The following is a 16,656-nucleotide window of genomic DNA, read 5'->3' on the forward strand; positions in this document are numbered from 1 at the left end:
TAAACTTCACTTTATTCCTTATTCCTATCTTGCTGGCTGCTTCCCTGTCCACATGTGAACAGCACAGGCCACATGCTTTCCTTCCCATGGACTGTAGAGCCTGTCTATGCCTTTCTTGTCATGATGCATTTGAACTGTGAGCCCCAATTCGTCTTTCCCCTCTTCAGTTGCTCTGCTGGGCATTTCTCAAAGCTATGAGAAAGGAACAAATACATGTCACAGAAGGGACAGAGGGTCCTTGCTATCCTATAACCACAGTAGATTGTCTCACCTTTCTATGCATCCACCCACTTTGGATTTCACTACCCCAGGTGATCAGTCTTCAGCTTCTAAATACTACGTATTATGCAATGGCTGATTTAGTTCTTCCCTTTTTAATTTTATTTATTTGTTTGTTTGTTTGTTTGTTTATTCATTTAACATACCAACCATCATTCCCCCTCCCTCCTCTCCTCCTATTCTGTCCCCAGGACGACCCCAGCTAGGACTCCTAGCAATAGCGAAGAGGGTGGCTGAACTGGCCTTCCCCTGTCCTCAGATAGGTGACCACCCTATTGTGATCATAGAGCCTACATCCAGTAACTAATGGAAGCAGATGCAGAGATCCACAGCCAATCACTAGTTCCCTTAAATCAGGATACTCCCCTGTCTCCCAGTTGGCCACTTGACCTTCTCCTAAAATGTGGCAGCAAGGACTTAAGATCATGTCTTTGGCATTTTTCTCTCTGATTTTTTTTTTAGTTGTTTAAATTTTTCAATGCTGCTTTACAAATTTTTGTTCTTTTACCCTGATAAGATAGAGCCCCATTACAGCAAACAAGCAGAGCAGAGCTGCAACAAATGACAGCCTAGAGTAGGGCTTGGTTAATTAACTATGATCTTCCTGGGAGAATAAATAGGAACTAGCAGAAAGAGAAAATATTGGCAAATTTCTGTACCAAATAGATGCCAAACACAGGTTGTATTTGTATTTGTTCTTTCTAACAATGAAATGTTGGATACTGCTGTTAGCTCCACTGGAGAATTATAACTGGGGCCCCAACAAGACTGTGTGGGACAGGAAGCAAGACTAGGTTTCATCTTTCATTAGCTTGTCAGGAATATGTTTAAGGAACAAGAGCACAGTTTCCCATATATAAAGAGACTTACAGAGGCTCATACAAGAGCTTTCTAAGCCTGACCCCAATAGAACAGGATGTGTCAAAGGGGTTTTACAGGAAATTAAAAATCCTCTGCATGGCAAAGGAAACCATCAGCAAAGCAAACAGCCTACATGGTAGGAGATAGCTATACATCACACAGGAGGCTATATCTAGAATATAACCCTGAAAAAAACAGTGCAAAAAATTTTACCAATCAGGACATAGGCTAATGAGTTGAACTGATGGTTCTCCACAGAAAAAACACAAATAGCTGATGTATATTGCTTATAAACTGTTAGATGCCTTGTCCACCAGGGAAATGAAAGTGAAAACTATTTTGAGAAAGGCTGTATCAAAGGAAAACAATGATAACACATGCTGGGAAGAATATATGGAAAGGGGACTCCCTATTCACTGCTGCTGGAAGTGCACACTGGTATAGCTACCATGTAAATAAGCATAGAAGCTCCTGGGACCCAGTCACACCACCTCTGAGCACACACCCGACGATCTCTGTATCCTACCACAGAGTTACTTGCACATCCATGGTGTGGGAAGTCCTTCTATGTTTTGCCTTTATTGGTTAATGAATAAAGCTGTTTCGGCCAGTGGTTTAGCAGAATAGAGCAAGGTGGGAGTTCCAAGCAGAGAGAGGAGGAGGGAGTAGGCGGAGTCAATGAGGTGCCATGTAGTTGCTAGAGGAGAAAGACATGAGCTGCCAGCTGAAACCCTACCAGCAGGTCACGAGCCTCATGGTAAACTATAAAATAATAGGAATGGGTTAATTTAAGATGTAAGAGATTGCTAGGAATATGCTAGAGTCATTGGCCAAGCAGTGTTATAATGAATACAGTTTCTGTGTGGTTATTTCGAGTCTGGGCAGCCAGGAAGGAAGCATTAGCCTCCACCAACACATCCAGATTTATGATAGCACTCATCACAATAGTTAGAAATGAAAGTGGCATCAATGTCCATCAACTAATGAATGAACAATAAAAATGTGGTACACACATATGCACGAGGGAATTTTATTCAGCTGTAAATAAAATTACATAAATTTCAGGAAATAGATTAATGTGAATATTATTATACTAAGTGAGGTAACCCAGTCTCAGAAAGACAAATACTCTCTCTCTTTTGAAGCTTCTAGTTTCTAATTCTTTAATGAGAGAGTGAGTGTAGGTATAGGTTGATGTGGGATTCCCCTCTGTATGTTGTGATTACCATTAATGAATAAAGAAACTGCTTTGGACCTATAGCAGGGCAGAACTTAGCTAGGTGGGAAAACTAAACCGCTGGGAGAAAGGAGGCGGAGTCAGGGAGAAGCCATGGAGCCGCTGCCAGAGACAGACACGCTGAAACTTTGCTGTTAGGCCACAACCTCGTGGTGATGCACAGATTAATGGAGATGGGTTAAATTAAGATATAAGAGTTAGCCAATAAGAAGCTAGAGCTAATGGGCCAAGCGGTGATTTAAATAATATGGTTTCTGTGTGATTATTTCAGATCTGAGCTACCGAGCAGCCAGGAACCAACAAGCGGCCTCCTTCAGCAACAGGTCATGAAAAGAGAGGGAGGCAAGAGAGGCAGCAGGTCCTAAGGAAGAAGAGGGATAGTGGTATAGACAGAGAAGGTGGTTTCTCAGGCAGATGGCAGGGGGTGAGGGGAGAAGAAAAGAACAGAATAGTTACACAGGCAGCAATATAAACCTTTATGCACATATCAAAATCCAGGAATTATACATCTCAAAATGTTTTCACCACTTGCTTGGCATCAAACCCTGACCCTCATGAACTACTTCACCGCAAGCCTTTGCCTACCCCATGGGATCATTTTTGCTTCCATTTAGAGCGATTTGAATATGGAGATCCACCATCCTCCCACTTAGAAAGGTACGCAGTGCATGATGGACAAAAAATGTTACATTCTTTAAGCCAAGGACAAACGCTATGTGCATGTGTATGTGGGTGTGTGGATCCATGTGTATGCACATGTGTGTTCATGCATGTGAAGGCCAGAGGACAAGCTCGGGTAGTATTCCACAGGGACTGCCTACCATTTTGTTTGGTATTTTGTTGTTTTGATTTTTTTTTTTTTTGATGGCGTCTCTTGCTGGTCTGGAACTTACTGAGTAAACCAGGCTGCCTGGCCAGTGAGTGGGCCTGAAGGACCTGCCTGTCTCCACTTCCCCAGTGCTGAGCATACAAGAGCTTGTTACCACACCTCACATTTTTATGTGTGTTATGGACACTGAACCCAGCTTCCTGTGCTTGCAAGACAAGCATTTTAATGAGACATGCTCTCACCTCAGGAATGACTTCTTTAACCAGAAACTTACTCCACTGAGTAAGGAGGGTTTCTGGTAAAGCTAACAGATGTATAAAAAGAACCGTTATAAGATAGCATCTGCTCAGCACTGTGCAGAAGCAGTACCAGAAATTAGCCCATTAATTCCTCACAACCATTCTTCAAGGAGTTCTATTAGTAATCCATTTATAAAGCCAGGAGTAGAGTCACTTTGATCTCAGACCCCACCTGCAGATCTCAGAAACTCGGCTTTCAGTCATGAACAGAAACAGCAAGCCATTCGCGAGGACCGTTTCTGAGCAACCAAGATTCAACTTGATGACGACCGAATGTCAGAGCCAGCCAATAAATCCAACAGTCCTTGTTTTTTTCTGGGCCCACTCTGAGTTCTTGCTTACCTAATCAGATACTGATCACAGAAAGGCGAGTTGTCGTTAATGCCATGAACATAGGTAGTCACCAGAATGGTTGCACACCTCTGGTCACTGTCGCATGCCTTAATGGAGAAGGACAGAGCACGTGCAAAGCCAGTTTTCTCCACATCGAGACGGGTGGTCGTCACCACGGTCCCTTTCTCTGTAACGAAGCAACAGTCTTGCTCAGAATGGGCCAGATTGTCATTTTCAAAATTACTTCATTACATGTGTAGCTAGAGAAAAAAAATAAGAAAGCAAAAAGTATGCCCTGTCCAACAGAATTAAGGAGCTGACTCAAAGTGCACGATACTGTTAAATTATTTATCACTGAGATGCACTATTAATCATATGATGTTAATGGATAGGATAACAAAATTGTTTGGCTTAAGAGAATAGAGAAGGCGCTCTAGAAGAAACCCTTCTTCTAGGCCTTGAAGGTTATGTAGCAGGAGAAAATTCAGGAGATGGGAGCTGATTCCCACCAGAGAATCATCTCAAACAATCCTGAAAACACTACCAGAACATGACTTTCTCTCACTTAACCATCACTTAAATCCAACAAACATTTTCTGAGTGTCATCTATACAGCATGAAGTGTGGCAGCTACCGTATTCAACATGATGACATAGAATCTCCATATTTATGGAATTTATGTTCAAAGCTGGGAGACAGCCCTCGACACGCGCAGAAAGACAAAAAGTTCAAATGATGTTACTATGGAAATGAGCGCTATAATGTGATTTTTACAGATAATAATATCTAACGGTCAGGTGCTTAGAAAACAGAAGGGAGCAGTCTCAAGGCAGACAGTCTACGAGATGGCTCACAACAAGAGGAAAAGGAAGAAAGAATCTGGGTGGCATAGGAGATGCTTGGGGAGGGTGCTGTGGGTGATTGAGAACAAGGCAAGGGCCAGAGAAACAAGACCTCGGCGATAAGCTAAGAAGCACTGGCCAACTTTCAAGTGCAGAAAGCAAATAGAGAATTTTGCACCCAATCTGAGTCTTTAAAAAAGCATCACTGGGTGCTCTATGAAGATGCTTAGCAGTTAACTGGAAAAGAAACACCCCAAAAAAGAGGCCAGGAAGAATTGGGGATGAGAACATGAGTGTAAGCAGGTTATTTGAGAAGCAATCCAGGGCAATGTGACATGGGAAAGAGGCCCAGAAAACAAACAAACAAACAAAAAAACAAAAAAACGCTCTCAATAAAAGAGCATCATTAAGACAGCCACTGCCACTGGCCCAAGAGCTTCACATCACTGAGGAATTCCAGAAGCCAGAGTAGATCATACTGGCAGAGAAAACATCTGGAAGCTTTCTACACCAGGCCCTGAGTGCAGACTTTCTCCAAGTACAGCCTGTGACTTGTGAGAGAGAAAGGGAAGTTGAAGCTGTCAGATCCTGAGTAATCCCCCAAGCAAAGCACAGATCCTGACAGCTGGAAGCAACCTTACTTACTGCACGGAGCTGATATGTGTAGAACAATGACCACATTTGCTTCAAAGGTGACCTGCATTTGTGCTAAAGATAACCCAGCACTGTCCTCCACTCAGCAACTCTAAACACAACACAATTTGCCTCCCACCACCAAGACTGAATGGACAAAGAACAAAAGATTAGCTCTAACCAGTCAAACCAGCTTCTCCCTCACAAACATTTGGCCCTGAAGTAGAGTGGAGCTGAGTTGGGTCTAAGAATACATGCTGAAAGGGAACATAAACTATAGAGTTAATAATTTCATAACAGGCCTGAAGAGACGCGGATTAGCAGAGGAGTCCGTGGGATGCTGGCCCAGCAGAACCATTCAGTGGACATTTCCAAACTGTCCAAGGGATGTTTCCTGGTGGGGTTTTAGTCTTTCTACCTTCCCTCGAGAAACCGGGTGTGTGGAGCATGGGTATACATTACTTAGGGCAGCAGAGTTCTCAACCTACCTTTGTCTACTGAGAAATAGTCATCCACTGCCTCCAGTCCAAAGGTTAAACCGCCCAAGTTATCTTCATCAGCCACCTGGCACACGGCAATCGTCGTCCCTACTGGAATTTCTTCGTCCAGCGTGATGTTGACGTTACGACGCAGAGTTGAGTTGGTGGAGGTGACACTCCAGACCCCATTTTCAACACTAAATAAGCTTGTTTCAAAAGGAAATGTTCTTAGCGTGGTACCCACCAGCTGTCATTTCCATACCTTGCGTTGGTAAAGGGGGGAGGGGCAGACTGGAGAGAGTGGGGGGCATGATGGAAATCGTATTTATCCACAAGTATCTAAACCTCTTCCTGATCTTAGCTCCAGATTACCTAAAGCCCTAAGGCTTATCGTGGGCTACTCATTCTTCCCAACAGGGGCTTCCCTGGGAAGTAACTACCATGTTTGTCTCCATTTTATAGACGTGAAAACTGAGATTTGAAGAAGTGAAGTAACTTTCAGAAGGTGGCTGAGAGAGGGTTAAGACACAAACTTCTTTTGCTCTAGACCCTGTGTGCACGGTTAGTGTGTTCTTACCCTTCGAGCACGCGCCACCATCTTCATAGAGCAGCTAACACTCAACATGCTTTTGTACACTCACTAGCTATAACATTGACTAGAATCTCCCTTGAGAGAAATAAAAGCTAAGCCAGAAAGTCAGGGATTAAGGATGTACTGCATGAATAACCCCTTATTTTATTGCAATTTCAATATAGTTTATACCTTAAAACTATTTTTGCTTTTAGTTTCTAAGTAAGCCTTTTTTTTAGACTCTTGTGTCTTATGTGGTTGTTTATACAATGCTTGCTTATTTTCTTTCTCAGTTAAAAAGAAGGAAAAGAAGGAAGGAGGGAACGATGTTTTCAAGGTCAGATCAAATAATGTGCTGTCTTTCCTTACCTACAGGCAAGAGTGGGGTCCTTATTGTTGACATTGATGAGGGAAATCTTCAGATTCCCAGTAGCAAACAGTCCTCCAGGATCAACCACTTTAATAACCAGGGAAAAACTAAAGGCACAGCCACAAAAAAAGATGGTTAAGACTTGATAAATAGCAGGCCTCCAGAGACGCAGAACCTAGCAGGCTGAACTGGCCAGCTACAACCATTGACTCCTTTGCTTGAGATGCCATTCAGACCAGATGTTTTAGCGGTTGGAAGTGGCTAACACTTTGGAAAGAAAGAAATGGGTCAAATCACCTGACCGAAGAGGCCGTAGCTTTTTAAACGTTTGCCAAGTGCTGGCAGATATTAGCATGGCACACAAATGCATGAAGTTTGTTTTTTTAATAAAAAGATTTGTTATTTCCTATAAATGTCTGGGAATAGGGCTATAGAAATTTTTTTAGCGTTTTTTGTAACAAATAGGATCATTCATAGCTATGGATTTGTACCCTTTAAATACTGAATTCTATTAAAGACTAACAGATGCTGAGGTTAAAGGGTTAGGAGCACCCCAGTGTGGTGGGGGACACATCATCCTGCCATCCAGGATAACATCTCCAGGCAGGAGGAGAGAGTGTTCAAGTCTACAGGGGGACTTAAACACACAGATAGAAAAGGAAGAAGTCTTCCAAACAAATTAGTCACCATAAGAAACATTAGGATTGCTACGTGGTTAACGAGTTTTTATTTCCCAGATACATGCGGAGGTTTGAGGGATGACTAATGAAATTAGAAAATGAAATTTTCATTATTAATGACAAACACTCTCATCCCCAGACTGTGACCCCTTGCGGTCATGTCGCCTGACTTTCCCAGGGCTTTCAGATTTGATCCCAACAAACTCTAGTTCCAAGCAAATTCAAAGAGTTACTTTCTTCTTCAGATTAAAAAAAAAATCTGTTTTACCTTTAAATATAGCAAAACTGACACCAAAATTCCCTCTCTGTTTCTCCATACCAATGTGTAACCACTTCCCAATTTCTTAATTTCTCTTTCAAGAAGTTGATAGCTTATGAAAAAAAGTATTGGAAAAAGCCAATAATCTACCCAAGCAAATCAACACATTTAAAAAATAATAATTCTAGCCAAGAACGGCAGTACATGTCCTTAGATTCAGCACTTGGGAGGCAGAGGCAAGGTGATCTCTCTGAGTTAAAGACCAGTCTGTTCTACATAGGGAGTTCCAGACCTGCCGAGGATACACAGTGAGACCCTGTCTCAAAAGAATAATAATTCTGAGAAGGCTTGCCCACGATAATGGGAATAATGGTACGGGCAATACCCACAGCACTCTAACTCAAATCCCGGTTTGTTTGGGCCTGTCTAGATGGTGACAGAGAGTAAAGGCCACGATGATCCTTCCAAACACTTTCAGAAGGACTCAAACAAGTGATTTCATAGCCCGATACCTCCTTTCAAGAAAGGAATTTTGAATTTTTATATTTTAAAAATTAACTATTAGAAAGTTAAATTAGTGCTAGTTAGATGGCCCTGCAGGTAAATTGCTTGCCTCTGCCTGAGCTTGACCCCTAGAACTCAAGCAAGGATAGAAGGGGAGAAGTAACTTCAAAGGTTGTGCTCAGACTTCCCCAAGTGCACCACAGTGTGTGTTCCCTGCCACCCTCCACACACATGCACAAAACAAAGATTGAAGAGAGAGAGAGAAAATTGTTTTAAAAAATCAATTTTTATCTAAAATTTCCCTTATTTCAGTAAAGATCAACTCAAAAACACAAGCAAATCTGTATCCAGAAAAGGAAGGGAGGAAGGATGAGTGGAAGGAGAGAGACATGAAGGGAGGAAAGGGAAAGGAAGGGAGGGAAGAAAAAAGGGTATGACTACCAGAGATGGGAATAGATGGTCATCTTGGCCAAACAGCCATTAATGCTCTCGGTCTGCAATCAGATTCAATTTTCTACTCTCAGTTCCTCTGCTTTCAGAAATTAAAAAAGAAAGAAAGAAAGAAAAAGAAAGCTTTCCTTTTCACTTGCCCAGAAAAATATTCCTTTCCCAAACTTTAATTTACATTTTTCAACAAATCTTAAGACTTAAAAATATCTATGGTAGCTCCCATGCTCTAGGGTAAGTAGAATTAACATAGTAAAATCTTACCAAAAGCAATCTACAGATTCAATGAAATGCCAAGCAAAATTCTTCACAGACCTCAAAAGAACTCTACTTAACTTTATATGGAAAAGCAAAAAACCCAGGATAGCCAAAACAGTGCCGTACAATAAAGAAACTTCTGGAGGCATCACAATCTCTGATTTCAAACTTTACTACAGAGCTACAGTACTTAAAACAGCCTATTATTGGCATAAGAACAGACAGGAGGACCAAGGGAACCAAATCAAAGACCCAGATATTAATCCACACACATACAGACACCTGATTTTTGACAAAGAAGCAAAAAATATAAAATGGAAAAAAGAAAGCATATTTAACAAATGGTGCTGGCATAACTGGATATCAACATGTAGAAGAATAAAAATAGATCCATATCTATCACTATGCACAAAACTCATGTCCAAATGGATCAAAGACCTCAACATAAAGCCAGCCACACAGAACCTTATACACGAGAAAGTGGAAAATACACTTGAACGAATTGGCACAGGAGACCACTTCCTAAATAAAACCCCAGCAGCACAGACTGTAGTAGGAGCTGTGGGTTGTATTCCGCCACCCAGCTCCCACCACCAGCTAGCTTTACCCGAAATAATAACATACAAATTGTATTCACTTAGACACTGCTTGGCCCATTATATCTAGCCTCTTCTCTGCTAACTCTCGCACCTGGACTATCCTATTTCTAATAATGTGTGTAGCACCCTAGGTGCGCTTATCGGGAAGATTCTAGCCTATGTCCATCCTGGGTCGGATCTTCATCGATTGCGTCTGCCTGGGAGAGGAGAGCATGGCCTCTGAGCTCACTTCCTCTTCCTCCCAGCATTCTGTTCTGTTTACTCCTCCCACCTATGTTTTAACCTATGAGGCCAAGCAGTTTCTTTATTACTTAACCAATGACCTTCCTCCATCAACAGACACTGAGAGAAACAACTAATAAATGGGAACTCCCAAAACTGAAAAGCTTCTGTAAAGCAAAGGACATGGTCAACAAGACAAAACGACAGCCTACAGAATGGGAAAAGATCTTCACCAACCCCACATTGGACAGAGGGTTGACCTCCAAAATATACAAAGAACTCAAGACATTGGTCATCAAAAGAATAGTCCAATTTGAAAAAAATGGAGTACAGACCTAAACAGAGAACTCTCAACAGAGGAATCTAAAATGGCTGAAAGACACTTAAGAAAATGTTCAACATCCTTAGCCGTTAGAGAAATGCAAATCAAAACAACTCTGAGATTCCATCTTACACTGGTAAGAATGACCAAGATCAAAAACACTGATGACAACTTATGCTGGAAAGGATGTGGGGCAAAGGGAATAGTCATGCATTGCTGGTGGGAGTGGAAATTGGTACAACCCCTTTGAATTTCAGCGTGGTGATTTCTCAGAAAATTAAGAAACAACCTTCCTCAAGACCCAGAAATACCACTTTTAAGTATATACCCAAAGGATGCTCAATTGTGCCACAAGGACATGTGCTCAACTATGTTTATAGCAGCATTGTTTGTCATAGCTAGAACCTGGAAACAAATCCCCCTCGACTGAAGAATGCATAAGGATAATTTGGTACATTTACACAATGGAGTACTACACAGCAGAAAAAAAATAATGACATATTGAAATTTGCAGGCAAATGGATGGTGCTAGAAAACATCAATTGAGTGAGGTAACCCAGTCCCAGAAAAACAATTATCACATGTACTCACTCATAAGTGGCTTTTAGAGATAAAGCAAAGAAAACCAGCCTACAATTCACAATCCTAGAGAATCTGGACAACAATGAGGACAATAAGAGAGACATACATGGATCTAATCTACATGGGAAGTAGAAAAAGACAAGGTCTCCTGAGTAAATTGGGAATATGGGGACCACGGGAGAGGGTTGAAGGGGAGGGAAGAGGAAGAGAGGGGAGGAGGGAAAAATTTATAGCTCAATAAAATCAATTTTAAAATATTAAAAATAAAGAAAAATATCTAGGGTAGGCCGGGTGATGATGGCACACACCTTGGAGGCAGAGGCAGGCAGATCTCTGTGAGTTCAAGGCCAGCCTGGTCTATAGGGCAAGTTCTAGGACTGCTGTGGGACAATAGTTTTACCCTGTAAAGATTTGTTTCTTGTACTTGTTTAATAAAATGCTGATTGATCAGTAACCAAGCAGGAAGCGGAGGTGAGGCAATGAGAACAGGAGAATTCTGGGAAGAGGAAAGTTCAGTCTGCATTTGTCACCCAGACACAGAGGAAGCAAGATGTGACTATCTCACCAAAAAAGGTACCAAGCCATGTGGCTAACACAGAAAAGTATTATGGGCTAATGTAAATTATAAGAGTTAATAAGAAGCCTGAGCCAATAGGCCAATCAGTTTATAATTAATATAGCCCTCTGTGTGGTTTTTGGGGGACTGAATGACTGCAGGGCTGGGTAGGACAGGAAACTCGGTCAACACAGGACAGTCCCTGAAGCTAGACAGAGAAACCCTGTCTCAAAAAACCAAAAATGTGTAGAGCCATAATCTGGTTGATGCAGTGCTGGGGAAATCAAAATTCAAGTTCCAATAATGCTAGGGAAACGTTCTACCAGCTGAGCTTCACCCTCAGCTCCAAGACTGATGCTCATCGTGATGATGCATTTGTGGACCTGATTCTCCTTCCGTAGGACCTGAGTCTCCTTCCGTGAGACCTGAGTCTCCTTCCGCAGGATGTGATGTTTGACTTGTGGGCAGCTAGACTTTGCTGCGCCTTTGCTGTCCAGGAAGCAGCTCAGGATATTTTCCATTCTCAACTTTCATAGTCCCAAAGAATCACTTAAGAAAGGCAGGAGAAAGGTTACTGGAATGCCTTCAGAGTCCACTCCGTTTTCCTGGGAAGCACTTTGATGCAAAATATATAACTGAAGGGGGGTAGGTATTAAACCATTATAAAAATAAAAATGCTACCTTGAACCAGCAGTAACCCACTTAGCTGATGCAGAGGAAATAACCAAGTGGCCGAGTGCTAACTTCTCAACAACAGAAGGCCGCTCCACATTACAGGCACCTGGAGAGGTGAACTGCTGACTTCCATGGCAGAGTACAAATAAAACTACCAAAATCGTCTTCGTGCTTCACTGTGACGCACGCAGGTGACACCGAGAGGGTCCCCACAGATATCCAAAGTAGCAATGGTACAATTATAGGTGAGTGCCAATTTTGTTCTTAAGACAGTATCAAGAGCAACTTCATGTGAAAAGTATGTGAAGATCAGACAGGGAGAATTTTTTCTCAGGAGAGGAACTACAAGCCAAAGGACCAGCATTTTCAAAGAAAGCCCGGAACAGCATTACCTTCTCATGTCCCTCTCAAAATCCAAAGCCGTTGCTGTGGAAATTGCCCCGGTGCTGTCGATGGTGAAGCCTGAGCTCTCCGGGGAAATGAAGTACTGTTCGTTGAACAAAAAAGAGAAAACAAAACATTGCAGAGACACAACTGATTCCCTGGCGAGGTTCCTCAGCCTCTGAGAGCTAAGCCTCCACACTCCATGTACTCTGTGTGGCTCATCAACCACGAGCCCCATGCATTAGATGCTCAGAAAATGTTGGCGGCAGAAGCAACAGTTGACTGCTCTTACTGATGGTGATGGTGATGATGATAATGATTATGAGATGATGATGATTTTGATGATAATGATGATGATAGAACTGTACTCTATTCAACTGACTTCTGATCAGACAACATGTTCTTAAAAACTAAGGAAAAAACAAACAAACAAACTTTCTGGTTTCTGCATTCTACATATTACCTGAGTATTTCTTTTAACACCCTACTCAAAGCTAAAAGTCAAGAAAAGGGAGTTCCCTTGGGAAACCCATGCCAAGTGTTGAATGAACACAGAGATGGTCTGTGTGGATGGGATGCACTGGCTTTAGGGTCTGGGAAGAATCAAGGAGCTATGAGAAGAAGGAAAGCAGACATCCTCAGCACCCACTCATTAGATTCTGCCTGTTCAGGTACAGTGTTATCAAGATTCCCATAGCCTACTGAATTTTGACCTCATCTCCCCTTCAGCCATTTTGTTCAGAGTTCCAAGTGCATTAACATTGGAGTCTCAGCATCCTAGGTCATTGGTGTTGATTTTATCCCATTTCACAAACAAGAAATCCAAGGCTTGGAAAATTCCAGAGTCTTGCCTTGACCAGCATCCCTAAGACACATTCCTGACCCCACCCCCAACAGAGCAGGTGAGGCCAGGGTTCTAATACAGGTGAAAATCAACTTTGAGAAAAAGCCAGAAGAAAAAAAGCCCACAAGAAGCTTAATATCAGGAATTAATTAAACCAAGTGCTACTGACTTAATAATTATGTATACTCGGGGATAATTTAATAGAGAAAATTAAACCCAGAAGGATTGCGAAGCAGACTAAAAATCATTTGGAGAAATTAGTGACCTTCACATTGATCAATTTTCTGATGAATCACCGTATTCTGACTAATTTCCGTTCATACCTTCGATGCCTACCCATCTAAATAAGATTGAGTTGATTGCTGCTGCTTCTTTAGCACAATGTAGAATATTAGCATTCTGGAATGGCAGGCATATTCATCACATTCTTCCATTTAGGGCAAACGTGGGAATAATGATGCCTGATTCATAAGGGACCCACAGAGGATGGCTGGAAATTAAATGACCTAAGAGGCTCACCAACACTGTCTGCCTATATACAAATATGCATAATTTTTAAAAAGACACCCACATTTCTGCTTGTAGCTACTCAACATTTGCAATTTCAGATTTAATTTATTACAGGAGTGTCAACATTTTTTCAAACTATATATTGGAAAGTCATGTTTTGTAAGGTTGATTTTCCACAAAAGAAAGTCCTCTACAAAAAATATCTTGATGGTGCTGATGTGAGCAATTCCCTTCCGTGTTCCAGGAAGGCTAGAAATGGTGGTTGCTAAGCAGCCAGGGCAATCACCAAGAAAGCCACCTAAATGAAGTACACCCTGAACAGAAAAGCCATCTAAGGGATGAGAAATTAATTTTCTGGGACTGAGTAAATTATACTCATTGTCCTGGGGCTTTGTTTTTAAAATCAGCATTTTTGTCTGTAATTAACATAAATTTGGGAGGAACTATTTGGCCATAAAAGTAACATGGGCATCCTCATTCTCGGATTCCAAGATATGAGAACAGATTCCAGGACCCGAAGAGAGGCAGAGCAGGGCAGTAAGCCTTCAGTCTACCTGAATGCACTAATTCAGAATTGTTTCCCTTTGAAAGCTTGGCCATTGATTACTTATTTTTGTTTCTTTGTTTCTATTTTCTATTCTAAATCCTAGAGTTTGATTATTTCTTGCCATTTACTCCTTTTGGGGAAATATTTGTTTCTTTTGCTCTAGATCCTTCGAATGTACCATTAATTGACTAATATGAGATCTTTGCACATTTTTGTGTTTTGTTTTAGCTTTCTTTTGTTTTGCTTTTTTGAGACTGAATTTCTTTGTGTAGCCCAGGGAGCCTAGAACTCATTCTGTAGACCAAGCTGGCCTCCAACACAAAGATCCACCTGCCTCTGCCTTCCAAGTGCTGGGGTTAAAGGTGTGTGCCGCCACTGCCTGGTTCCAAGTGTTTAATCTAGACTTTTGATGTTATGAACTAGCCTATTAGAACAACCTGAAGAGTGTTCCAAATGAAACCATGCTGTGTTTTCATTTCTATTCAATTCCAAAAAATTTCTGTCTTGACCCATTTTACATTCGATAATGAGCTGTTCAACTCCCATGAGTTTGTAACATTTCTCTTGTTTCTCTTATTGTTGATACCCAGTTTTGATTTGTGATGGTCGAATTTGATGCAGAGTAGCATTTCAATCTTCTTGTGTCTGTTGAGACTTGTTTTGTGTCCAAGTACATGATTGATTTTGGAGAAAGTTCCATGAGGTGCAGAGAAGACTGTATATCCTTTCGTATATGGGGAAAATGTCATGTTCATATCTGCTAGATCCATTTGGCTTATGATATCTGTTAGCTCAGTGTTTTCTGTTTAGTTTTGTCTGGATGACGCATCTACAGAGTGGGTACTGAAGTCTCCCATTGTCATTGTGGGTCAATTCGTGATTCATACTACAGTAGTGTTTCTTTTATGAACTTTGTTGCCCTTGTGTTTGGTTCATGGATGTTAATTGCACTGTCCTCTTCATGAATTTTTCCTTGGATGAGTACATAGTTTCATTCACTATTTCTGTGGTTTGGGTTGAGAGTCTATTTTGTCAGGTACTAAAATGGATCTTGCTTCATAGATTCATTTGCTTGAAATATTTTCCATCTTTTTGCCCTAAGGAGATGTTTATCTTGATGTTAAGGTGTGTTTCTTGAATGCAGCCGAAGGATGGATCCTGTTTCACATCTGTTCTGATAGTCCGTGTCTCTGTTTATTGTTGCATTGGTACCCTTGAAGCTGAGAGTTACCAATAGCAGTGTTTGTTGATTTCTATTATTTTGTTATTGTGCTGTGGGGTTTTCTCCCTCTTCTTTTGATTTGCTTGGCTGATATCATTTATTCCTTTTTTCTTGGGTGTGCTCTCTTTAAGTTGAAGTTTTCCTTCAAGCACTGTCTTATAATTAAATAAGGGCTTTTATTGTTTCTACTGACAGGTCCTTTGCATATACATTATGACTTCCAGTTTGGGGCTTTTATGGAATTTTTGTAGTGTGTGTGTGTGCGCGCGCATCTATAGGTTTCTTGTGCTTTTTCTTTGACTCTTTTTGTATTTTTGTTATATTTCAATTAGTTTGTTTTTTATTTATCTCATTTTATTTTATTATTATTCCTTAGATGTCTTTTTTTTTAACAAGAGACAGAAAGGATGAGGATACAGATGGGATGAAAGATGAATGGGAACTGGGAGGAGTAGATGGAGGGGAACCATAATCAGAATATATTGTATGAAAAGATCTATTTTCATTAAAGGAAAAGAATAGATGAAGTTGGGAGGGGAAAGTGGTGGAGGGGCATGAGAGGAATTAGCGGGAAGGAGTAGGGGGGATTCCATCAAAATACATAAAATGTACGTGTGACAGTCTCAAACAACAGAAATCAGAGACTGGAGAAGGAGGAAAACCAAGATTATTATTTTCCTGAATCAATGTTAACATTAGCTAATGCTTGTGGGGTGACCTGGGCCGAGTCACCAGTGATGTCAGCCTGATGATGTGGTAACTCAAGGATGTGCTCTATGAAAGTGTTGGGCCACAGCCACACATTTGCTGGGATTCCTGCAGTCCCAGGGCCACAAATGAGACACACTAAGCTAACCTTCTGTATGCATCATCTAGCTTAACCTTCATTATAACCCTGAGATAGACATTAATAGTAATTGTTTTATAATTAAAGAAACTAAGTTATGGAGAAATTATAAGACTTGCCTAGAGACATGAAGCCAGAAAGTAGAAAGTCCAGAAACTCACATAAACCATATAAACTCAGAATGTGCTGATGTTCGGATTACTATGTCTCATTTGGTAGACTAACCCAGAGAAATATTTCTGAATGAGGATCAATGCAGACAAGATTTCAGCAGGCTGGCCTGGATCTTCTTGCCTCAGTCTACTGTGCATGGCAGCTGAAGATGTGAGCCTCCTTGCCCATCAGCCCTGAGCATTTCCGGAAACAGGGGCTCTGTGTTTACCCTTGAAAGTCCTGGGCATCGCTTTATTTCCTTTATTATGGGCATCATTTTATTTCCTCTAAAGTGAACTCATTTTGTAAACC

The 16,656-nt window shown here is 41.2% G+C and overlaps 1 protein-coding gene across 1 annotated transcript in view; it reads right to left on the reverse strand.

Annotated features, from left to right (window-relative positions):
- LOC142858305 (cadherin-related family member 3-like) overlaps positions 1-16,656 on the reverse strand; it is a 70,421-nt gene that overhangs the window by 26,464 nt on the left and 27,301 nt on the right. Inside the window, exons 5-8 of the mRNA XM_075987485.1 lie at positions 12,230-12,324; positions 6,733-6,840; positions 5,802-5,998; positions 3,848-4,025 (exon numbers count right to left, since the gene is read on the reverse strand). Coding sequence (XP_075843600.1) covers positions 3,848-4,025; positions 5,802-5,998; positions 6,733-6,840; positions 12,230-12,324 — 578 coding nt within the window. The remainder of the gene's footprint in view (positions 1-3,847; positions 4,026-5,801; positions 5,999-6,732; positions 6,841-12,229; positions 12,325-16,656) is intronic.

The sequence above is a fragment of the Microtus pennsylvanicus genome, chromosome 10 (assembly GCF_037038515.1).
Source record: "Microtus pennsylvanicus isolate mMicPen1 chromosome 10, mMicPen1.hap1, whole genome shotgun sequence".
NCBI lineage: Eukaryota > Metazoa > Chordata > Mammalia > Rodentia > Cricetidae > Microtus > Microtus pennsylvanicus.